Genomic DNA, 24,660 nt, shown 5'->3' with positions numbered 1-24,660 from the left:
ATATTTCACATCACAAGGGCCTTGAAGGAAAATCTTTAGAAATACACTCCCGGCCCTCCACCTACTCACCCACCACACACACACACACACACACACACACAGACACACACCGCTCCAGAATATCCACACCTCCCTAAAACATGACCTCATCCTCTGCAAGCCCTACTGATGATCAGATCCAGTGGTATGCTGGTAAACCAGTTCAACAAACCAAAAAAAGCTCCAAGATGTAGCATTTGCCAGTTTCTATGCTATAAATACCACTCCCACCATGAGTGATTACAGGCTGCTTGCATGACAGGACATAGACAACAGTTGGGAAGAGGGGGGGCACGGTGGGCCCAGCCCTTGGGTCCCAGTCTTTATTCACATTGCCACAAGGTCCTCCCTCTCCAGGGCTGGCCCACCTAGCCCTCATGACCTTTTCGTCTGGTTACATGATAGTCCTTGACATCTTGCACAACTTCTAACTGCATGGAGAAATGCCTCAGATCGCTGTTCATTTTTAAGTCTCCCAGAATCCATCCTTTGAGGGTACATCCAGATAAGTGCTGAGAAAGGTAGTGGCTCTTGGAGGACAGCTCAACAGAAGTCACTCACCCCAGGCCTGGGTAGAGGCTTGATCTCTTAGCACCCTGAAGCCTGTCTTCTAGATCTGTGTGTTCACCTGACTCAGGGAACCATTCCTTTCTTGTAGGAATAAAAAACATTCTGGACAACTGCCCAAAAGTTCCCAATCGTGACCAACGGGACAGGGATGGTGATGGCGTGGGGGATGCCTGTGACAGTTGTCCTGATGTCAGTAACCCTAACCAGGTGAGGAGCGTTTGAGGGCCTCATACTCTAGGCTGAGCTCCCCTATGTGAAGATTCTTTAAGACCGGTGCCTAGAAAAACAGCAGAGCACACTGGCTCAGCTCCTTGCTGTTGCACTTACCTACCAGAGCAGACATGGTAGAATTGCACACCTTAGGTCTGGAGGTGGTAGGAAGAACGCTTCACGAGACCTAAGGCCCTCTGGGCTAATCTCATGGGCTGTAGAGTGCCTACGTAGAGTGCCTTAGTAGTAGGAATTTAATGATGCCCAAAACAAGTCTTTTTGCTGGAAGGAAAATGTAGCATGGAAACTAACCTTTGGGAGCCTGTGCCCTTTTAGTCCCCAAGCCCCTATACAGCCTATGTCTGGACATTTCAGATGAAGTTCAGTTAGCGCCGTGTTGTTTCCCTTCTCGCTTCCTGTCTGGATAATTGGGTATGATGTGTCATGTATTTTTAAAGCCCTGAGAGAGGGGCGTCATTGTTGCCCTCTGTGACTCACTCCCATTCTGGCTTAATTCCAACATGCAGAAGCAAAGCCAAATCAGTTTGCCTTGTCCCCATGCCTTTGGCTGGCTCTCCTCAGACCCGTGCCAGAGTTCCACGTCTCCACCTGCCACCATCCTGCCCCGGCGCCCTTTCCAATCAGCTCATCTGGTGTGTAGGCAGCCCAGCCATGTGGCTTGATATTTTGGAAGGCTTTTTTGACAATTCAGCATTGTGCCTACACCAATATGGTGCTGTCCTTTTGCAGTTCTGCACCAACCCAATTCCAGAGAGACTTCCTGAGATGCAGTGGTGAGGGGCCAGATCTGCCTTCTCTGGAACGTTCTGTGCATGAAGGCCCAGGGATAAATAATTACATGCTCTGTTCTCTTTGCAGTCTGATGTGGATAACGACCTGGTTGGGGACTCCTGTGACACCAATCAGGACAGGTAGGGCACATTTCTCAGTTGCATTAAGGCCCGATGAAAAATTTAGAGGGAATTTTAGCTTTCGGAGCTTTCTGCTGCTACCTTGCTTTGGGATCTCTCTGAATACATTGAGAGAGATTGAGCTACTGGTGGGAAAATAGCCCTGCCTCTGGCCAGGGTCACCGCACTTCCTTGAAAGTTCTCTATAGCCAGGTGACGGTGTCAGGAGGGGCCACGAGGCACTCCAGCAAGTGAGATTCTAGCACAGGAGAGGCAGTAGAGCATCATGCTTCAGACCCGGGCTCTGGATGATACACAGCTAGATAAATCCCAACCCCTTCACTTACAAACTACCTAGCCTTAAGTAGGTCATCAAATCTCTGTGCCTCAGTTTTCTCATCTGAAAAATGGGGACGACAATGGCACGTAGCCAGGTCTGTTGTGAAGATGGAGTTAATTTACGAAGAGTGCACATCACAGCTTCCCTTACATAGCTAGCACTCAGTAGGTATGAGCTCTTTTATTATTATAGTCTTTCAGCTCAGGGAAGCTTCACCATCATCCCAAAATAGGAAACTGTCAGTTTGCTGAGAGATCACTGTTATTTCATTGTCCTTGGAATTTTTTCGTGTTGTGTCCCTTTATTGGTGGTATTGTCCTGTGCAAATGAGTTTTGTCAACCCGTCTAGCCCCACATGATGTAGTCCTATATTAAGACACAGGGCTGGATCAGATGCTGTAGCAACATTAGCAAGAACAAAGACAAGTGTATCTCTGCCCTGGAGGCGCCTGTGGTCCCAGGCTCTGTCCCCTTTCATCTCCATCAGGGATGCTTGTTGGGGCGGCAGGACAGGGATGAGAGAGGGAAAGGACCCTGGAAGGCAAAGCAGGGCCTCCCTTCTCAACCCCTGGGAGGTGGCCCTATCCCCAGTGGTTCTTGAGCCCAACCTTGTGCAAGGACAGCTGCCATAAAGTCCCATTTCTGTCCTTGTGCTCAGTGTCCTTGCTGCAAAGTATGTGTCAGCCAAGTGCACTTAATCCTACTTCTCAATGCAGTCTCAGTTTCTTCATCTGCAAAGTAGAATTAAATGCACCTTGCAGGTTCTGTAAGAATAAAAGCTAAAGTAGGTAACGCTGCTGGCAGAGTGCTGGTCCACAGGTGACCTGCACCAAACAGTGGCTGTGTTATTGTTACCACCACACGAGGAGAGGGCCACAGAGTCTGCCCTAGAAGGTCTCCATTTCTAAGTGGAACCTTCCCTAAGGGATGGACATCAAGAATGTTCCTTGGTGCAGGTGGTCTTGCACCGACGGCCATCTACGGAATCTCTAAAATATCCTATCCTGTCACCCTGTAGATATTTGCCTAAAATAAATGACTCATTCTGCTACATTCTAATTCCCATAAACTTGAACCTTTGGGAGGAGGACAGGAACTGCTTGTTTTTGCATAAAAATGTGCAAGGCCGTATAGAATGGCTGCTGATGGAAACGGCTCGATCTTAGGATTTAAAAGTCAGCCCTGCTACAGGCACAGGAATTCCGCTGTTTGAGCCATGTCATCTTCTACTTGCCCAGGTTGGCCTCATTTTCTCTGGGACCCATCTGGGACATGTGGCCTGGAGGGCATAGGCTGGTGTCTGGCTTCCCTCCCCTGTCTGGGATAGGCCATGGGTAGAATGAGGTGAAAGGGACATCTGCTCTGATACAGAGTAGCCAAAGAGGGCCTCCATCAACACGGGGAAAAAAACTCTGGGGACAGGGCAGTCTCCTCCTCGAGTGGCTCTAAGGCCTGGAAAAAAGAAATGTCAGGTTGAGAATGAGGGTTCTGAGAAGTGCTTTAGAGCAGGACTGAGCCCAGCCTCCATGCTTGCCTCTCAGGCAGGGGCCACCCCCTCCTCTCTGCCATTCTTCCTGAGGCATGCACATATGATCCTTCTTGGGTCTGCTGGCCAGGGATTGTGAAGAGGAATGGAAAACACTGGAGGGCTTCCTAGGAGCCAGCACATACAAGTACTCTGTCATAGATTAAATTGCAATATGCAAAATTCTAATCACAGAAGCATTTAATCTTCATAACAACGCAATGAGGTAGGCTCTGTTACTCCCATTTTACAGATGTGGACACTGAGCCACAGAGGGGTCAAGTATCACACCTGGGGCTGCATGCTAGTAAGTGGCTGAGCCTGGCTTCACTGCCCCTCACTTTGTTCCCTTTGCACAGTCTCAGCTGGAGGTGGCGGGGTGTGGGGAGGTGATCACAGTCCCCAGGGACTGATAGGAACATCTGGTCACAAAACCAGAAATCAACCTTTATCTTCTTGAGTAGGATATGATGTGCTTGTTTCAACAAGATGAGGAAGTGGAGAAAATGGTCTCGGAGGCCCACAGGGCAGCCCTGTCTAAGGACATGTGGGTCAAGAAAGACCAAGCCGCCACACCCAACTCTCGCTTCCTCCCTGCTCTCCGGTCACCTGTGCCACAAACCACCTCTTCCTCCTCCCACAGTGATGGAGATGGACACCAGGACAGCACAGACAACTGCCCCACCGTCATTAACAGCGCCCAGCTGGACACTGATAAGGATGGCATCGGTGACGAGTGTGATGATGATGATGACAACGATGGCATCCCAGACGTGGTGCCCCCGGGACCAGACAACTGCCGGCTGGTCCCCAACCCAGCCCAGGAGGATAGGAACAGTAGGCGGGCTCAGCCTCGGGTTGCACGGGGGCCCCCAGGCTCCCTTCTGCCAGGCACTCGGTGGCATGCTTCTCCTAGGGCCTCTCTGAGGAGCCACAGTTTGGGTGGTCAGCAGACAGCTGGTAGACACCACTGGCGAGCTCCATCAGAGAAGCACTGCCCTGCAGCCTCTGAGTAGCCCTGGGATGAGGTCACGTGGGCCAGGGAAGCAGCCACACGATTCCCCTCAAAGGGCTTGGGGAGCTGCTCGTCTCACAGGAGTCCCAAGCTCAGATGGCTACAGGGGCGAGGCCAGTAAGGAAGAGTGTGCACAAAGCCAGAAATGACACAGAGTAGTGAGGACCTTGGCGAGTGGGGGAGGGTACGCCCATCCACAGCTCAGCAGTTCAGTTCAAATATCTTAATACCAGGTCAGCTGAACAAAACAAACCATGAGCCAGAGAGCCTAAGGATCACCAGCTGGTCTTAGAGACTGTCTGGTGATGATAATTTCCCTGTTTTTCATATGTTCTAGAGAAAGTACTATAGATGTTTGCTTATGTAAGATCAGCTTTAAGATTCACCACTTGGTGAACCCCAGCGTCCTGACCCAAGGTTCCTGACAAGATCAGTTTTGTAGAGTTGCCTACCACACCACTCTATCCCCAGAAAATTCTTTTGGTCACCTACAGTGGGGTTCAGCAACCAACCATGATGACTCCAGGATGGGGCTCAGGGCCACCTCAGACATGGCTGCTGCTGGGCTCCTCTGCCCACATGGGTGGAGAGTCATAGCCCTGGAGGTGGGGTGTGGGCTCCCTCCAGCTCCTTGCCCAGCCCTGTCTCCGTCAAGCACAGAGTGGGCGGTAGCCAGCTCCTCTCCTCCTCCCCTGCCCCACCCAGGCGATGGCGTGGGAGACATCTGTGAGACTGACTTTGACCAGGACCAGGTCATCGATCGGATCGATGTCTGCCCAGAGAATGCAGAGGTCACATTGACCGACTTCAGGGCCTACCAGACAGTAGTCCTGGACCCTGAAGGGGATGCCCAGATCGATCCCAATTGGGTGGTCCTGAACCAGGTAAGCGTCACGTGGTCAACAGCAGCTCAGCTCTGCCTCTCAGCACAGGTCGTCCTGGGAGAAGTGGGTAGCAGTGACAGGGGGCACTGTTTCAGACTACACTTACTCCTCATAATCACCCTATGACAGAGCACTTTCATTAGCCCTGTTTTACACATCAAGTCCCATCAATCCGAAATGATTGCTCCGGGTAGCAATGCAGGTGATGGCTAAGAATGCTGGAACTGGGACCCAGGCAGTCTGACCCCAGAGCCATGCTACTGATCTCTCCAGGGGACTGCCTCCTGCATGTCTTCCTTATTGTGTAGCTACAAAGAGCAGGCACAGAGAGGCTTGGGTTTTTTAGTGTCACCCAGGAAGTCACATTCATTAGAAGTCTATGTTCTCTCAATTAAGCTGATTCAATAAACCCTTAATTACAGTTTTAGCAAAATAATCTCTATTCAGCTTCTCTTTCCCCCCTCACAAGTGTGTGCTTTCTTTGAGGACATAACAAGGTAGAACAGTTCCTCAGGTAATTAAATCTTTGTGTGGAGGTCAGACCTTGCTGACCACTCACCAATGGTGCCAGAGGCTCTGGGCTTCCTTGAGCTTTCTCCACCCTCTAAGATGGCCTTCAACTCTCTCTGCAGGGCATGGAGATTGTGCAGACTATGAACAGCGATCCTGGCCTGGCAGTGGGTAGGTCCAGGGCATCAGGAGCACGTGTATAGAATCCACTCGTTGCAGCTCCTCATGTGGCTGGTCTGCCTCTCTGATCTTCTTCTGATCCCTGCAGGGTACACGGCATTCAACGGAGTTGACTTTGAAGGGACCTTCCACGTAAACACCCAGACAGACGATGACTATGCTGGCTTCATCTTTGGTTACCAAGACAGCTCCAGCTTCTACGTAGTCATGTGGAAGCAGACAGAGCAGACATATTGGCAAGCCACGCCATTCCGCGCTGTGGCGGAACCTGGCATCCAGCTTAAGGTACCAACAGCTCTAAGATACTCATCTCTCTTCGGAGCCCTCTTTTAAAATCCTCTGTTGTCCCATGTGGCATTTAGTTCATCTGTGACATCGAGGTGTTTGTGCTACAGTACACCCAGGGCTTGGCCTTCATTCTTGGGTACAAGCTGTGTCCTAACCTCTGGGTGACTGATGGTGAAAATGTCAGTCTGAGTAGGGCTCAAGAGTTGGGAGAGATTTGGGGGTATGTCACCAGGCACAACATACCAGTTTAACTGGCTAATCTGTTCCCTTGATGGGGCCAGCTGTGTACAGGAGGGCTGAGCCACTGCCTCCCTCACTCCTGCTTGGAGAAAAGGCACACTTTAGAGCTCTCAGAAACACATGTGGGGAGCAATGGATTTACAGCAGGAAAAAAAGTGGAATGGGTTAGTGGGGTATCAGCCAGAGCTGGTTATTAAAGGGTTAAAGGTCACCTCAGGAGAAAGGGCATTTAAGTGTTTACGCTTTTGTCCAAATCCAAGACAGCCAGATTGTAACCATGAAGTCACCACCCCAGGGACCCAGGAAGCAGGAAGGGTGGTCTGTGTATTTGGTTCTACCGTGCTCGTGTCCTTTCCAGGCTGTTAAGTCTAAGACAGGCCCAGGGGAGCATCTCCGCAACTCCCTGTGGCACACTGGGGACACGAGTGACCAGGTCCGGCTGCTGTGGAAGGACTCGAGGAACGTGGGCTGGAAGGACAAGGTGTCCTACCGCTGGTTCCTGCAGCACAGGCCCCAGGTGGGCTACATAAGGTACGTGGAAGACATCTCACCTTGCACTTGAAGCAAAGCACATCCTCATTGTGCGTCACAGAGCCTTCACCGCCCTGAGCAGTCCTGACCCCGGATGGCCCTCCAAGGGCATGCTTCCAAGACTCAGGCCATGGCTCCCAGAAAAGTACTAGGAGAAAGACACCCAAGCTCAAACTAACCAGCTGGACATTACGGCCCAACTGGGGGCAGAGGGACTTTCTGCACGGGAGGTGTCAGTGTTGGGGAAGGAGGTGCTTGAGTAGTGACCCCCTTTCTGCCATGCTGACCACTGTGAGGCAAGGCCTGGGTAAGCCTCCTATCCACACCTGCCCTGTATGGTGGCTTGTTCACGAATATTCATGCTGCACTGCGGTGGGTCCCTTTTTTGGTCTCTTCCCCTCTGGACTATCAACTCCCTGAAGACAGTGCCCGTATCTCCTTTTACCTTGGTCTCCCCACTGCTGGGCCTGTACCACATGCGGCAGGAACGGATCTTCACGTGAGCCAACGCCATCTGCCTCATTTCCCTATAGGACTATTTAAAAAACAAGCACTAAAAACTCTTCTCAGAAACGAGGAAGGCTTAGACTACATCTTTGAAATTTAGACCATGTACTTACTTGCTCATTCCTCAAACGTGCAGATCAACACCAACGACAGCTTATGTAGACCAGTTGCAGTCTCCTGACCAGGAAACCAGCCTGGTGGAAAAAAGAAAATCATGGTGGCTAATTCATGTTTTGTTCTTCTTTGAGCATTTAGTCAAATGTACTGTTTGTCGCACAGTAAGACGTTCATGTTCTGAGCCTTATGAAGCCTAATGCCTTCTTTTCTGTCCCAAAATGCAGTCATAGAATATACAATCTGCCTGCACATAATTTGCAAAACTAATTCCCTAACACTGTAAGAGAAAAATAATAATTTATGACAAAATCATGTAAATGCTTAAACACCACTACACCACAACACAAAATGAAATAGAAGCAGTGACATTCTAATACAGGTTTTTCTGCTGGTGAGTTAACTTCTAACAAGGTGAACACCTCTTTTTAAGCAAAACAAAGTAGTCGTTTCTCAATTTACCCCCCCCCCAAATTCAGTATATATTAAAACAGTGCAAAAAATACTTGATGTTCTCAAGTAAGTGGAAGTTAGGGTCTAGGCCCGCCCTGATAATTATAAGCAGGGTTTTCACCTACCCAGGTGTCTGAAGGAACACTCCAAAGGAGTATAGGATGCAGGACAAGTTGTGACTGTTCTCTCCAGGGCTTTGTAAGCCATTCAGCTTCCCTGGCTTCTGTCATAAAATGCCAGACAAAGAGCCACAAATTTCTAAAGCCCTTGTTTAGGGGAGGGCTGTTGCTCCCGTGGAGGATCACTATTCTGAGATTGAACCAGGTGCTACCAGTCAGACCTCAGGAAAAGCAGTGATTTTTCAGTATGTTGTCTGGACAAGGTAACTCACAGGACAATGAGGTCACAAAGCCTCTTGGCCATGGTTCACACTGTAGTTTCTCTTCAACTCATCAGCAAGTACCCATCGAATATGACTCTGTGCCCAGCATTGTGTTAGGCTTTTGGAGAGAAAGAATATGGGAGGACAGGAACATACAGTCCTTGACCTCATGGAACTTCCAGTCCAAGAGGGAAGGGGCCACAGCTGGAGCACAACCCAGGGTTGTGAAAAATGGAGTATGAAACAGCAAAGATGTGGGTATTTAAGAAGTGAGGCCCCTCAGGAGCACCTGGGTGGCTCAGTCAGTTAGCTGGTTGGCTCAGGTCACGATTTTGTGGTCCCTGGGTTTGAGCTCCCTGTCAGGCTCTGTGCTGACAGCTCGGAGCCCGGAGCTTGCTTCGGATTCTGTGTCTCCCTCTCTCTCTGACCCTTCCCAGCTCATGCTCTGTCTCTCTCTCAAAAATTAAAAAAAAAAATTTTTTTTTAAGTGGGGCCCCTGGGTCCCACAGTGGGTGCTTCACCTTGACTTGGGTTTGAGGTTCATGAAGACCGGCTTGGGCTGTGTTGTCCGCAGAGTGCGCTTTTATGAAGGCTCTGAGTTGGTAGCTGACTCCGGGGTCACCATAGACACCACCATGCGTGGAGGCCGGCTTGGCGTGTTCTGCTTCTCCCAAGAAAACATCATTTGGTCCAACCTCAAATACCGCTGCAATGGTAATGTGCATTCTTGTTACTATACAATATTATTACTATCATTAATCAGAAAACGCGGCCTTATTTTTACAGCACATTTTCTTCTCAGGAGCTCCAAGCTCATGCGGCATATTCGTTAAAATGTAACAGTCTCTAACCAAAGTAAATGGTAGATCTCATTTTTCCTACTTGGTAGATGAGGACATTGAGACCCACAGAATTTAACTGCTTGGCTTAGGATTTGGGGTTCAGTGAGAAATTCAGTCAGATTTAATTTACGGCAGCCTTTATTTTCTCATGGCTCAGACATAATCACACTCAAAATCCATTCTGCCTGCTAATTTCCTCTAGGCCTATGAATGAGCACTCCCGGGCTTTAAGCCAACAATTTGCAAAGCAGCCTGAAGTAGAAAATGGCTGTGGAGGCTTCAGGGGCCTGTTGCTTAGGCTGACAGTGACCCCTACAGGATGCTTGCGCAGCACGAGATGGACTCGGATTCCAGGTGGAAGGAACTTTACTAACCCTGCTGTGCCTGTTCTGGTTTGCAGACACCATCCCAGAGGACTTCCAAGAGTTTCAAACCCAGAATTTCGATCGCCTGGATAATTAAACCAAAGAAGCAATCCATAATTGTTTTTCCAAGCACTAAAGCCATATATTTTTTAACTTACTACACCTTTTTTTTTATATACACTGTGCCTGCCTTTTACCAATCCAAATAATATCAAACTTTTTATATGGATGTGGCAATAAAGAAGAGATAATTTCTAAAGCCTGGGCTACTCAGACATTGCTTACATGTGGCTCAGGCTTTGATGGTGTGTATGTGCTTCTCTGAGGTATACATCTTGAACTTGTAGGGGGAATTTTTGCTTAGATTGGGTGATCAGTGAGATTGAGCAAGTGCGTGAATCAGGAGACTCAGGCCGAAGGTCTGATCGCTGGTCCCTCAGGTTATCTTCACATAAAAGCCTAACAGTGCCATTGCTCACCTCAGCAGCCTCAAAAACACATGCTCAGGGGAACCTTCCCCAAGAAGATTTTTCCTGACCAGTCCTGGAGCTGATCTAATTCCTTCTGACACCCTCCCCCACTCCACACACACCTTTCCACACCCGCACATTCAGCAGTCATTGTGCTTATTTATATATTTGGCTCCCCCCAGTGGAATGTAAGCTTACTGACATCAAAGACCATGTCTTAACTAAAATCAGTATTCCCAGTACCCAACATAGTTACCTGAAATATAGTAGATATCCAGTAAATGTTTGCTGGCTTGCTGGCTGAATGCCTCTTAAGTAACAAGGACAAAAGTGTAGATGCATCATATAAACCCTTCCACAACTCAAAAAGCTCTTCACAGGGGCACCTGGGTGGCTCGGTTAAGCACCCAGCCCTTAGTTTCAGCTCAGGTCATGATCTCACAGGTTTGTGAGATTGAGGCCCATGTTGGGCTCTGCACTGACAGGGTAGAGCCTGCATGGGATTTTCTCTCTCCCTCTCCCTCTGCTCCTCCCCCACTAATGCGTGCTCTCTTGCTCTCTAATAAATTTAAAAAAAAAGAACCCTCACAACATATGCTCTATGATTATATCAGTAACCTAATTTCAGTGCCTAATTTATACATACCATTTGTAAGGCAAAGATCCAGGCCCATTTTTATAAACTCCCTAAGAATTCTGTTTTAAAGAATATTGCTGGGTAGTAATATATCCTCCTATTCCAATACTCCTGGAGGTATCTTAAGTCATAAATAGAGGATAAACACTATCCCCACAGTTTTATCATGATTTCAATAGTCCTAAAATACGACGCATATGCGTAAGCAATAGGAGATATGCAGGATTTCAAGACAGCCCCCTACACATGTAAAGCCTAGAGGTGTCTGTTGCCTCCTAATTCAGGACACTAGATATCCCACATCAAGGTCTTCAGTGAGTGGACAGAATTCAGGCCTGTCTACCAATTTTTCCCTCTGCTGACACTGTCTAGTCTCCCAGGGGGACTATGTTACAGGAGATACTGTTCAAGGGTTTCTGGACCATACTGCTGTCATGGGCTTTTTTCAGTTTATGGTTTCACACCTATAATTCTTTCCCAGTTCCAAAAAAAAACTAAGAACAAGTTCATTTCATTAGAGATCATCCTCTTTCAATCTTAGTCCTTTTCCTTTTTTTTTTTTTTTTTTTTTGTTTAATCTCACTGAAAGGTTATTATTTCCTGAGCCCTTAGGGCCTCTCGGATCTCTCTAGCCCATTTGGTCTTCCACACACTTTGTCAACAATACAGTTAGGTTACACCTTTATAGCTATTTTCATGCCCTTCTGCTGAGTCTTTGGCACTTTACTAGGCAGTCTGTGATGAAAACCACAAATCTGTTTCTTCAGAGATCTCATTCTCATCACCGAAGTATATACCAGATCCTGGACAGGAAATAAACTCCTCTGTAAGTTAAAGAGAGTGTGTTAATCAGATCTGGTTGTGAAGCTGAGCTGAATTCTTACAGTATTTTGATCGGACTTTCAGTGAGCCTGATTTCCTTATCAAAACCATCTCTGGCTCCCATATTCTCTCCTTTACTGCCTCCCTGATGCTGGTGGAAAGAGGAGGCAGCCTTTCTGTCCCCTCCCCACCCCCAAGTCTCCCTGCTGTTAGCAATACAGCTGCTCTAGGAAAGCAATATACCCTTAGCAAAGTTTCTTTGATACTTTTGTGTCTATAACCATGCTAGTACCATTGGCCTATAAGAGATCAAGAATACAATTGTATCCCTTAGGGAGCTTATTAGACCATTGGGAAGACAAAGGTCATTATATACAGAGAGCAACAGACCCAGTGATGTGCTGAAGCCAGTGCTTACCAGCTCAGGAGAGCCAACTATTATGTTTTGAAGACAGGATATCCCGTCAAGCTGTTGATGGTTTGATATTAGCCATCATGAGAATATTTACACCACAGAAATTGGCAAACACTACAAAGCAGGGCTCCAGAGAGCTGATGGTCAAACATTTACCAGCACACAACTGGGTGGGGTATACTATCCTGTCTTATTTCTGGTTGTCCCGCCTCAGTATCTTGGGAAATGCTGCAGAAAGCTTGAAACTTTCAGAAAACTTCTTCTTTAAATGGAGAAGCAACAGGAAAAAATGTAGAGAAGAAGCTTCTGGACACTGGTCTTGGCAGTGATTTGAATATGATGCCAAAAGCATTCAGCAAAAGCAGAAGTCAGCAAATGGAACTACATCAACCTCAAAAACGTCTGCACAGCAAAAGAAACTAAATGTACATCAGATAAGGGGTTAATATTCAATACGTGTAAAGAATTCATACAACTCAATAACAACAACAAACCCTGATTTTAAATGGACAGAACTAAACAGACATTTTTCCAAAGAGGACATCAAAACGGCCAATAGGCATATGTAAAAATATGCCACGTGACCAACCATCAGAAAAATGCAAATCAATACCATAATGAGTTATCAACTCACACCTGTTAGAATGGCTATCATCAAGACGAGACAAGTGCCGGTGAGAATGTGGTGAAAAGGGAACCCTTTTACACTATTCATATGAATGTAAATTGGTCCACCCACTATGAAAAACAATATGGAGGCTCCTCAAAAAAATTAAAAAGAGCTACCATATACCCAAGGAAAGGAAAACAGGAGTTCAACCACATATCTGCACTCCCATTTATCACAGCATTATTCACAATAGCCAAGATATGGAAACGTGAATGTCCATCAGTGAAGTAAAGGATAAAGAATATGTGGTAAATATACATGGTGGAAAATTATTCAGTCATGAGAAAGAAGGATATCCAGCCATTTGTGACAACATCATGGTCCTTGGGCACAATATTCTAAGCAAGGTAAGTCAGAGAACGAGAAGTACTGTATGATATCACTTACATGTGGAACAGTAAGTGCCACTGGGTGGCACATTTAAACATCTGACTCTTGGGTTTTGCTCAGGTAATGATCTCATGGTTCATGAGTTCCAGCCCCACATTGGCAAAGAGCCTGCTTGGGATTCTCGGTCTCCCTCTCTTTCTGCCCCTCCCTATGCATGTAGTCTCTCCTCTCTCTCAAAAATAAATAAACTTAAAAAAAAGAAAAGATTGGGGCACCTGAGTGGCTCAGTTGGTTGAGCATTCGACTTCGGCTCAGGGCATGATCTTGTGGTCCATGAGTTCAAGCCCCGCATCAGGCTCTGTGTTGACAGTTCAGAGACTGGAGCCTGCTTCAGATTCTGTGTCTCCCTCTCTCTCTTCCCCTCTCCGGCTCATGCTCTGTCTCTCTCAAAAATAAACAAACGTTTAAAAAATAACTAAAAAAGATTGACGGTGTTTAAGGGCACAAGCTTGCAACAAGTAGTAAATAAGTCATAGAGATCTAAAGTCTATACAGTATAATGAATGTAGATGATATTGTACAATATTGTACTACAATCAAACTTACTATGAGACTAAAACTTAATTATCCCAACTGCTAAAAAGAAAGAATAATTATATAACATGATAGAGGGGTTAAATATTGCTACAATGGCAATTATATTACAATATATAGATGTATCAAACTAATAAGTTGTATGCATTAAATTTGCACATTACATGTCAAATATATTCAATATTTTAAATGTGGAGAAGTGGAGAAGGTTGTGAGAATCAGGAAACACTTGAAAAAGGCTAGCCAGATGCCTGCGACAAACTATAGCAATGGCCTAGCTGGTGTGGTGCCCTCTCCCCCAAATTGAAACCTGGGAGTTTTTAATATTTATATTCAACTCTAGTGCAGAAACTCAAATTGCTATGAGAGTTCCATCCATGTTAGCAAGGTCTTCATTTGAATCTTATTAACGGCCCTTTCCCCTCCTTGCTCTCCCTTTCTCTCAAAAATAAACAAACATAGGGGCACCTCGGTGGCTCAAATGAGCATCCAACTCTTGATTTTGGCTCAGGTCATGATCTCACAGTTTGTGGATTTAAGCCCCACATCAGGCTCCATACTGACAGTTCAGAGTCTGCTTGGGATTCTCTCTCTCTCCTTCTCTCTGCTCCTCCCCAGTCACATTCTTTCTTTTCTTTCTTTTTTTTTTTAAATGTTTATTTATTATTGAGAGACAGAGCACAACAGAGCATGAGCATGGGAAGGGCAGAGAGAGGAGAAGACACAGAATCCGAAGCAGGCTCCAGACTCCGAGCTGTCAGCACAGAGCCTGTCACGGGGCTTCAACCCACCAACTGAGACACCGTGACCTGAGCCGAAGTCGGAAACCCGACTGAGCCACCCAGGCACCCCATCTCTCTCTAAATAAATAAATAAATAAACTTAAAAAAAATGTAAGTAAATAAATAAAAATTTTTTATAGACATAGAATAATTGCCTTTAGAAATAAACATAAAAGAAGAATAATCTTATTAATACTTCTAAGAGTGTGAGCAGCCCTCACTCACTCATGATTTCATTCTATTATCTGTCTTCCTCCTGACTGTTCACTGAGATCAAGGGTTCTGAGGAAATGGGAGGAGTGATGGAAAAATGAGAATGTCACTGTGGGGAAAGACCATTCCAGGGTAGACACCCACAAGATGAGAGAAGAGTTTGGGGGGCAGGAGGAGGGCCCTGGGCCATGAAGAGAAGCCCCAGGGGCATGGGAGGAGGGGCTGAGAGGGAAGTAGAGCACCCCCAAAAAAGGAAGCTCTTGCTTCTCTCCTTCCAGGTTATTATTCCCATATCTCAGAATTATCATGGGAGGTTATCCTTAGCTTAATTTTAATTCTGGGCTATAGAGTCAAAGAAAATGAGAAAGATGCAACATCTAGTCACCCATTATTGAAGTATCTGTAAAGCATTTTTTTAATGACCCAGACTAGGAAGATAACTCAGAGTATATTCAAGGGACAGAAAAGAATCTGGTCTGAAAAAAACTTGAGAACTAAGTCATTTATATGAACCTACAAAAGTGGGATATGAGGTGCCCTTGTTTGAGGACACACAGTCCACTGAGAAGTTTACCCTAAATTTCTTGAGACAGTGTAGTTTCCTTAATGGATAAGGATTTTTAATTCCTAAAAACACTTAGAATTAAGTATAGAGATACTAAACCTACTGTCCTAATATTTTTGTGTAGTGTTTAGGAATTATTTTTGAATATGTGGTATTTAAAGTACTTGAAGGGCACCTGGCTGGCTCAGTTAGAAGAGCATGTGACTCTGGATCTCAAGGTGAGTTTAAGCCCCACGAGTGTAGAGATTAGTTAAATAAACTTTAAAAAATAAAATACAAATAAATTACTTGAAATATTTTAAATAATTTGGCATATTAGAGAATCTAGTAAATTGAACTTGTGATTCAATTAAAAATATATCATTCTGGGGTATCTTAGTGGCTCAGTCGGTTAAGCATCCAACTCTTGGTTTCAGCTCAGGTCATGATCTCCCAGTTTGTAGGTTCAAGCCCCATGTCGAGCTCCACTTGTAGGGTCCCACACTGAAAGCACTGAGCCTGCTTAGGATTCTCTCCCTCTGCGCCACTCCCCCACTTTTGCACTTGAGCATGTGCACATGTGCTATCTATTAAAATAAAGATACTTAAAAAAAAAACACATTTGAAGCTTCCTCATTTAGGCATGTTTTTAAGTTCCCACTTACAACTAGAGTTTCCATGCTTAGAAACGCATTTTCTGAAATTCAAAAGTCTTTTTTCCTAACTTATTTGTTCATTTGAAAGCAAAATTGAGCTTCCTATGTTCTCTGCACTCTACTGGACCTGGGATGCAAAGATACCAGACTCCTCTTCCCTAAAGGGCTAAGAACTCCAGAGTCCTAATAATTTACTACCCTCTAATGTAGTCGCTCCCAAACCTTTGGCTTTCTTTTGAGATTTCAAAATAAATTTCAGGGGATGATAAAGGATTGCTGATTTCTTACTTTGCCCAGTTAATTCTCTTGACAACAAACACCTGCTCATTTTAGAAAAAGAGCATTTTGGGGAACTGGGTGATTCAGTCCATTGAGTGCCCACCTCTTGATTTTGGCTCAGGTTAAGATCCCTGGGCCATGAGATTGAGCCCCACATTGGGCTCCATGCTGAGTGTGGAGCCTGATTAACATTCTCTCTGTCCCTCTCCCTGGCTCTCACTCTCTAAAATAAAGGAATGGGATGGGATGGGATACAATGCAATGAGATGGAATCGAATGGACCACAATGCAACACAATGCAACATAAATAAAATAAAATAAAATAATATAATATAAAATGGTAAAGGTAAAGCATATTCCCAGTCTCAGAAAGGTGGTTCTCATTAAAATTGCAGATAAAAATCAGTTGGGGAGGGGTGCCTGGGTGGCTCAGTCAGTTAAGCGTTTGATTTTGGCTCAGGTCATGATCTCACAGTTTCATGAGTTCAAGCCTTGTTTCAGGTGAGCTCAAACCCAACTTCGGGTGAACCCGGCTTCTCTCTCTCTCTCTGCCCCTCATGGGATATTCTCTCCCTCTCTCTCTCTGCCCCTTGCTCACTTGTGCCCTCTCTCTCTCCAAAAAAAAAAAAAAAAAAAAAAAAAAATCAGCTGGGGAAACTTAAAAAATAAATCTATGCCCTGCCCCCAACCAATTAAATTAGAATATCTGTGGATTTGACCACAGCATCCATTATTTTTTTTTTAACGTTTATTTATTTTTGAGACAGAAAGAGACAGAGCATGAACAGGGGAGGGGCAGAGAGAGAGGGAGACACAGAATCTGAAACAGGCTCCAGGCTCTGAGCTGTCAGCACAGAGCCCGACGCAGGGCTCAAACTCACGGACCGTGAGATCATGACCTGAGCCGAAGTCGGACGCTTAACCGACCTAGCCCCCCAGGCGCCCCTACATCCATTATTTTTTTAAAAAAGCTTTCAGGGTTGGGGCACCTGGGGGGCTCAGTCGGTTAAGTATCCAACTCTTGATCTAGGCTCAGGTCATGGTCTTGTGGGTTCCTGGAACAGAGCACTGTGTGGGGCTCCATACCAGCAGTGCAGAGCCTGCTTAGGATTCTCTCTCCTTCTCTCTCTGCCCCTCCCCCCTGCTTGCACTCTCTCAAAATAAAAATATAAACATTTTTATTTATATATAATATATATATAATATGTACGTCTGTACATATAGTTGTGTATTTGACTTTAGACTTCTGATTTTAAGTTAAAAGGTATGGAAGAATTTGGCTGACTATATAAATAAGAGTGAGGTGATTAAGATAAATCCACAATATTTATAAGTTTGTTATATTTACAAGAGTTACTTGAGTACCTAGGTAGTTTTTGCCAAATGATACAAAAATTAATTTTATAAATGAAATTTAAACATACTAAGTTTGGGGGAATCTAGATGGCTCAGTCAGTTAAGCATCTGACTCGATTTCAGCTCAGGTCATGATTTCATTGTTCGTGGGATCAAGTCTCATATCGAGCTCTGTAGTGACAGCATAAAGCCTGCTTGGGAGTCTCTCTCTCTCTAAGTAAATAAATAAACATTTAAAAATAAACATATTAAGTTCATAGTGTATTATACATTAATATAGTATTTTAGATGCTATGAATTAATATATTCAACTTATAAATGCAATTTAAAATTTAAGTTTGCAAATGAGACTAAACATTAATCAAAAGCTTAAAAGTGATGATAAATTGTTCTAGAGTACATTTATAAGAACATTTATAGTGCATTTATAATACATTTATAAGTACATTTGTATATTTATGGAGTATAGAAGAGTAAGCAAATTTTTAAGTTGAACTTATAAACTTAAGGTTTTGCAATTTGTATCTTTAATTAATCAAATACTAATTTTAAAAACCTCAGGCACCTGGCTCGCTCATTGGATTGAGCATCTGACTCTTGACTTTGGCTCAGGTCATGACCTCTCAGTTTGTGAGAGGGAGCCCCATGGTGACAGCACATGGTGACAGTAGGATCTGACAGCGCAGAACCTACTTGGGATTCTCTCTCTCCCTCTCTGTCCTTCCCCCTCCCTCTCTCTCTCTTTCAAAATAAGTAAATAAATTTTTTTAAAAAACATAAAAGCCATTAATAGCTTTCTATGTACAAAAACTGCCCTCATAAGCAAAAAATAAAACCAACAAAATACAGTCCAGTGCTAGTCTGGGGAAATACATCCTCAACTCCAAATAAGGAGTGACAGTTGTTCTAGAGCACAGCCCATTTCTACAACGGGGACCGTCACCGCACAGAGGGGAAAAGAGCCTTGGTACCGCTCCCTATGGCTCCCCGGGCATCACCAGGCAGCTGCTACAGCATCTCAATGGCCTGGGTGATGTTGCTTTCAGCAATCAAACCCTCATTTGTTGGCCATTTGATCCAAAGAACATTTCATGCTGGACTTGGGGCCTCAGGGAGGTGGCAAGAAGCACCCCTCTTTTCTCGTCCTCCTACCTGCCACCCCCCCCCCCCATGTTAAACCTTAAAAAGAAGTGTAAATGCACCTACTTACCTGGAGGGTTGGGGGTGAATGAGACCTGCAGAATTAAAGCTTCCTTCTCTGGCTAGATGCCCCAGAAGTAACAGTGGCCTCTTCCTGAGCCTGTTATGAAACAATGACAGTTATTTTCCACATATCACCTGCCTCCTCAGCCATATAGTAGACATGAATCAGCCCTTGAACTCAGGTTTGTGAGAAAAACCACTTTAACTCCCAAATTCCAACTTGTTTTCATTTTGAAAACTCATTCTCCCAGACTCCAGACAAGTACTACTTGAGTCTTGCTTGGGGTTTCCACTCTTCTCTCAGAATCACCCTAGGGTGACTTCTCAGTACCAAAGTGTTAGGGACTGGGGAATGGCTGTCCACACAGATTCCTCCTAACACGACCATGGTCAGCGCTCACCACCACCCCCATTCTCAGAGGCCATAAAACCACAAAAGGGCCCCCAAATCTGAATGAACCCCTGGAGCCATTTCTTTACTGGCCCTCACCTGGAGGGCTGCAGGAAGCCCCTCTTCTCCCTCTCTCTCTAGCATGGGACAATCTGTCCCTAATCTGAGAAGGAAAGCCTTATGTCCACCCGCCCTCCTTGCTTTTGGCAAAGAAATTCTGTCTGTTCCCAGTCTTCCTTTACTTATGGCCCCTAAGTTCCCCTAAAGGCTTAGCTTGCAGGCCAGCTCTGACTCACACATGCCACATCCCCTCTGAGGTAATAAGCTCAGAGTCCACCCTCTGAATGGAGAATTGGGGAATAGGGAAATATCAAAGGGAGATGGGCTCAGTGTCTTCTGGTGCTACCCCACCACATTCTGAATGAGCCCAAATGATGATGACCTAAGGTGTAGTATAGGATCCTCTTTGGGTTTCTGGAGCCTACAAAAAAAAAAAAAAAAATCCACCAGGAATATTGTTTGGAAAAGCCATACTTACAGAATGAAATTGCAGGTGCTCAAGAGGCAGAGGGGTGTGGTGGCAGAGAAAGAAGAGAAAGGGATTCCCCAAGGCTGGGGGAGCAGAGGCATGGTGGAGTTTGGAGTGGACTTGTCTGCTCCACTCCTAAATGGTTTGAGAAATGGAGAGGAGCCTCTGATGGGAGTACCTGGTCATGACTGTGGACTGGACACTTAGCCTGCACCCTGGAGCAGAGATGAGGGCTCTAGATGGCCAAGCTTACAGCAGCAGGCAGGCTGATCTCGAGGAGCACCAATGCAGCCCTCCTAAAGGAAGCACCACCTCCTCCCCCCAATACACACAGAGAACCTGTAGAATGGGGCTAAGGAAGGAGCCCCAGTAAGGACTGACATTGCAGGCTGGCTAGGTGAGAGGGCAGGGGGACAAAGTGAGAGCAGGGAGTGAAAGGGCGGGCCTACACCAGCGGACACCATCTTGTTCTGTGTCCTTCACCTTGACCACACCTCCTCCCCTTGAGTAACCTCCCCCTCACCTGCCTAACAGGACTCGGACCCTTCCCAGCCAATCGGCTGAGGCCATAGCCATTACCTCACCAACTGCCCCTAGGCCCCAATAAAACCTTTGTCCTTTTGAAACTCGCTCTCTCTCCCTGGTATCTCACCTCTGCGTAGGTGCAGGTAGGGGATTGAGCTCGAGCTAGCTTGAATAAAGGCTCTTTTGCTTTTACATCGGACTCGGCTCCCTAGTGGTCTTTGGGGATCACAAATTCTGGGCATAACAGGAGCAGGGCTCTGCTCAGCTCTAACAGAGGGGAGCTGACCAAAGAAAAGTTGAGGAACAGAGGCCACAGGGACCTATGCTCAGGGAAAAGAAGAGGGTCATACAGAGAGCCAGACAACCTCCAGGCCCCACACTCCCAACTCCAGAAGGTGTTTCTGGTGACACTCTCCATCCAACCTCCAGTCACCAGAGGCAGAAACAGGCAGCCTTGGACCCACATGCAGAAATGGGGAGCCCGCCAAGCATATTCACTATTCTAAAATTCCTGCACATGTGTTGTTTCTATAAGAAGAAATGGAATAAACATTAAGAAAGTACCAAAGAAACCAATGAGCCGTTAAAACTGATTCAGCAGCATGGGGAGCCTGGATGGCTCACCTGGCTAAGCATCTGACTTCATTCAGCTCAGGTTATGATCTCACGGCTTGTGGGTTTAAGCCCTGCATCCATCTCTGTGCTGACAGTGTGGAGGAGTGTGCTTCAGATTCTGTATCTCCCTCTCTCTCTGCCCCTCTCCTGCTTGTGCTCTCTCTCTCTCTCTCTCAAAAAAACAAACATTGTTTTAAATAAATAAATAGATTCAGCAGAATATTACCTAAGAGAAGTATGGGTGATTAAATGACATAAAGGGAAAAAAATAAAATGAAAATCAAACAAACGACTTGACCTTCCTCCCAACTCATATCACCAAGGCTGGACCCCAATGCAGTTTCTTCAGCCACTATTTGCTGGACCTGGATTATTCAGTTCCTACTGTTTGGATTTGTTCCTAAAATGAAAAGATGCCTATGTTTAGGCCAGGCCACGTCCTCCACCTAGAAATTCTACAAACAGCCCCTGAGAAGTGCTCCACGTGGGTGGAGCACCCTCAAGGGGCAGCTCCTGAAGTCACAGCTTTGGTTCAAAGTACCCTGAAGAAAGGATTCACTTCAAACCCTTATCCAAGCTATGATCGAGCACACATGTCTCCCCTTCACTAAGGTTACCTTACTAAGTAATATCAGGTTTATACATTATAAAACACAATAAGTAATCACTGTGAGGCACATACATCTCTGCAAAGAAGAGTTGTCCAACTATATGAACATCTCTTGCCATATTTGGGGGGGTGGTTCTTCTAAATAGCTGTTCATTAATTGCTTATTTTATAGCACCCACTAGAAAAAAACAGTAGCAGATATCTCAAGTCTAAGAAAAACTTATGGAAGTAAGTTTTTCATTGAAAGTGTTCTCCATTAGGGGCACCTGGGTGGCTCAGTGGGTTAAGGTGGGACTCTTGATTTCAGCACAGGTCAGGATCTCATGGTTCCTGAGATGGAGCCCCTTCCATCCTGGGCTCTGCGCTGACAGTAGGGAGCCTGATTGGGATTCTCTCTCTCCCTCTCTCTGCCCCTTCCACTGCTTGTGTACTCTCTCTCTCTCAAAACAAACATAAAAAAGAAAAGAAAAGAGAAAAGAAAAAGGTGTTCTGTTATCTTCACAAGAAGCCCTTTTTTTGTTGTTTGATTTTTGTTTTGTTTTGTTTTCCCATTGAATTCATTTGGGCAGAACGGGAGCCAGGGAGGCTCTGCATCTAAAAGAGGGTGTTCGGCCTCTTGGTGATGAAATGCGGGTTGTGCTGGCGACGCAGGACCCGGTGGGGCAGTGGGAACTTGATTCTTGGAGTCATGGAACTGTCTGACTGCTGCTCGGTGGCACGTGCTGGCTGCAATCTCCTCCACCTTCATGATCTGGATCCAGCAGCCCGGGGAGCGGTGTGGGGTGCCCATGTCTCGGTCGCAGTGGGTGACGGTGCCCTCGTCGTCAGGTCCCTGTACGCCCCGTACATGTTGTGAGTGCCACTGCGGGAGTCATAGCGCAGCCAGATGCCGAAGTTCTTCACCCACAAGGGGAATTTCTCAAACACCTGTCCACAGTAGACAATTTCCCCTGAAGTCTTCATCTTCAGACACAAAGTACCAGAAGCGGGACTTGACGATGACATGATTAGGTGCAAATACTCGCAGGAGATACAACAGCGGAGTGCGGCATTTTGGGGTGGGCAGGCAGCGCTCCACTACCTTGTACCCTAAAGTGTGCCATCATGACGCACTGTCCGCTCTCAAGTGCCACCCAAGAGAGGACCGCTCCCACCAGACTTCTGAGGACCAGGGGTTGAAAACGAACGTCTCAAAAGTCCCTTTGAGCTCTGTGGTTTCTGTGAGCTGCTGGAGGATGAGTAGTATGCAATATTCTTATCTGTATCCTACCCTCAGCCCCTGAATAAAGTATTTGTTGAACTGGAAAAGCCAGTTGCCTCCAGTAAGCCAAGAGCAGGAGGCTTCAAACTCTTGTCTTTCTCCACTGAATCCACGAGGGGGCGGCAATCTTCCAAAAACATGACTATTCTGAGCAGGCTGCCCTTTTCTAGCTAAAAAACAACACCTGAAGTTCATTAAAAATCAAACTACTACCATTTATTACTTATTTTACTCTTAGTAACAACATTGCTAATAGTTCAGTGCTTAAGAACTCATTACCAAAACATTAAATTAAACAAAAACCAACAACCACACATGAAACAAATGATATTTCAATTATTACAGATGAGGCTGTGAATGAACACAGAAGCCTCATTTTTTTTTTTTTCTCTTTTTCTGGAATTGCCTAGAGAAGACCTTCCTTGTCCCTCAGCCTAAATTCACGTCGGTCTTCTCTGTGAGCCAAGCAAAGAGACATTCATCCATCCATTCATCATTCATTCACTCACACATCAAACCAACACCTACTGAGCAACCGCTGTGTGCTAGGCGCTGTGCTAGGCACTGGGAGGAACGCAAAAAAGTACGTGAATCCAGCTGGCATTAGTCCAGGTCTCTATTTGAGTGAGAGCCATTTTCACTCCAACACTGTTAATTGCAAAAGAATAATTTGTTTTAGGACTGGATAAAACTTTATTAAAGCAACTTGCTGGATTCCCTTGCTCTCTGACTCTATTTGTAAAGCATTTGTCCGCTGAAAGAACCCCCATTTACTTAATCCTGAGAGGTTTTAGCTAAGTAAAAAAAAAAAAAAAAAGACTTGTCCTAAATGTCTCACCAGAAAGAATGACTTTCCAGGGAACACAACATAGCTTACCAGGCAGGGACAGGTGGCTTGACAGAAGTTAATTCAGTCAAAAACTGTTTGGTCTGCACAGTGTTTTCACTATTCTTGGGGCTTTTTTGTTTGTTTTGTTAACTAATGCAAACTTTAAAAACTGAGACAAATTTGGAGCTCTAGTCTAAGATGACAATGCACAAAGACCCTGAACTTGCCTCCTCCACAGGTATACCAAATCTACCCCCATTTGTAGATCAATTCCTCCTGGAGAAGGACCGAGGACTGTCTGAACAGCTTCTGCACAACAAATGATATAAACAACCCAGAGAGAATGGCAAGAGACGGAGACTGAGCGACAAGGGGAATCCCCATCCCCAACGCTGCCAACTGCACTGGGGAGGGATGCTACCCACAGGAGGCTGGGAGATCCCTCTTCCCTGGAGCACAAAAAAAAAAAAAAAAAAAAGCTCAAGTTTAAAAGCGCAACTAGAATATAAACAAACCAACCCTAAAATCCTGCCAGATGGTAGGAGAGTTGTGGAAACACTCTCGAGGTTAGAGGGACTAGTGAGCAGCACAGTTTACATTCCCCCTCCACCTTGACAGTGTGGACAGGAGCAGGGCCCAGTGCCATAGCTGGCCTGCTGCCTCAGTGAGCCCCAGGCCCCTAGCTCACAGCAGTCACAGCCATACCACCAAGGCCACCCCACCATGGTGCACACACCAGGACATCCCTGATCAATGCTCACTACAGCTAATGGCAGTTTCACCAAGGCGACACAGGGACAAAGCACCCTGCAACTCTCCAGACCCACATCACTTTGGCTCCAGACAACTTGCCAGGGAACCCCTCCAGTGCAGAGCAACTGGGGGTACACTGACCTTGACTCTAAGCATTCTGGCACAAACCACCTATACAAAGGATCCCAGAATCCCCTGGCCTGTGCACACCTCAGCTCCAGCCATGCACAGGGTACCCTGGAATACCCTGGCTTGTAATTTCAGCTTCAG

General features: G+C 45.9%; 1 protein-coding gene, 1 long non-coding RNA gene and 1 pseudogene across 4 annotated transcripts in view; 1 reads left to right on the top strand and 2 right to left on the bottom strand.

Annotated features, from left to right (window-relative positions):
* Positions 1-10,165, top strand: part of THBS4 (thrombospondin 4) — a 45,016-nt gene extending 34,851 nt beyond the window's left edge. Inside the window, exons 14-22 of the mRNA XM_058728616.1 lie at positions 698-816; positions 1,699-1,751; positions 4,239-4,432; positions 5,316-5,494; positions 6,127-6,175; positions 6,273-6,469; positions 7,071-7,243; positions 9,274-9,413; positions 9,942-10,165. Coding sequence (XP_058584599.1) covers positions 698-816; positions 1,699-1,751; positions 4,239-4,432; positions 5,316-5,494; positions 6,127-6,175; positions 6,273-6,469; positions 7,071-7,243; positions 9,274-9,413; positions 9,942-10,003 — 1,166 coding nt within the window. The 3' untranslated portion in view covers positions 10,004-10,165. The remainder of the gene's footprint in view (positions 1-697; positions 817-1,698; positions 1,752-4,238; positions 4,433-5,315; positions 5,495-6,126; positions 6,176-6,272; positions 6,470-7,070; positions 7,244-9,273; positions 9,414-9,941) is intronic.
* Positions 5,823-9,311, bottom strand: LOC131510925 (uncharacterized). 3 transcript variants are annotated; one of them, XR_009261247.1, is made up of 3 exons: positions 8,443-8,891; positions 7,864-7,944; positions 5,823-7,778 (listed from the first exon to the last, which is right to left on the bottom strand). It is a non-coding gene; the product is annotated as an uncharacterized LOC131510925 (long non-coding RNA). The 3 variants fall into 3 exon arrangements; XR_009261244.1 differs by lacking the exon at positions 8,443-8,891 and adding an exon at positions 9,221-9,311 and having other exon boundaries at positions 5,823-7,944; XR_009261246.1 differs by having other exon boundaries at positions 5,823-7,944.
* An 11,943-nt stretch (positions 10,166-22,108) lies between the features above and the next one.
* Positions 22,109-24,283, bottom strand: LOC131517368 (large ribosomal subunit protein eL20-like; annotated as a pseudogene).
* Positions 24,284-24,660: the final 377 nt, after the last annotated feature.

Source organism: Neofelis nebulosa, chromosome 1 (assembly GCF_028018385.1).
Source record: "Neofelis nebulosa isolate mNeoNeb1 chromosome 1, mNeoNeb1.pri, whole genome shotgun sequence".
NCBI classification, from domain to species: domain Eukaryota; kingdom Metazoa; phylum Chordata; class Mammalia; order Carnivora; family Felidae; genus Neofelis; species Neofelis nebulosa.
Note: the sequence above shows the minus strand (reverse complement) of the source record. Positions and strands in the feature narration are given on the sequence as shown.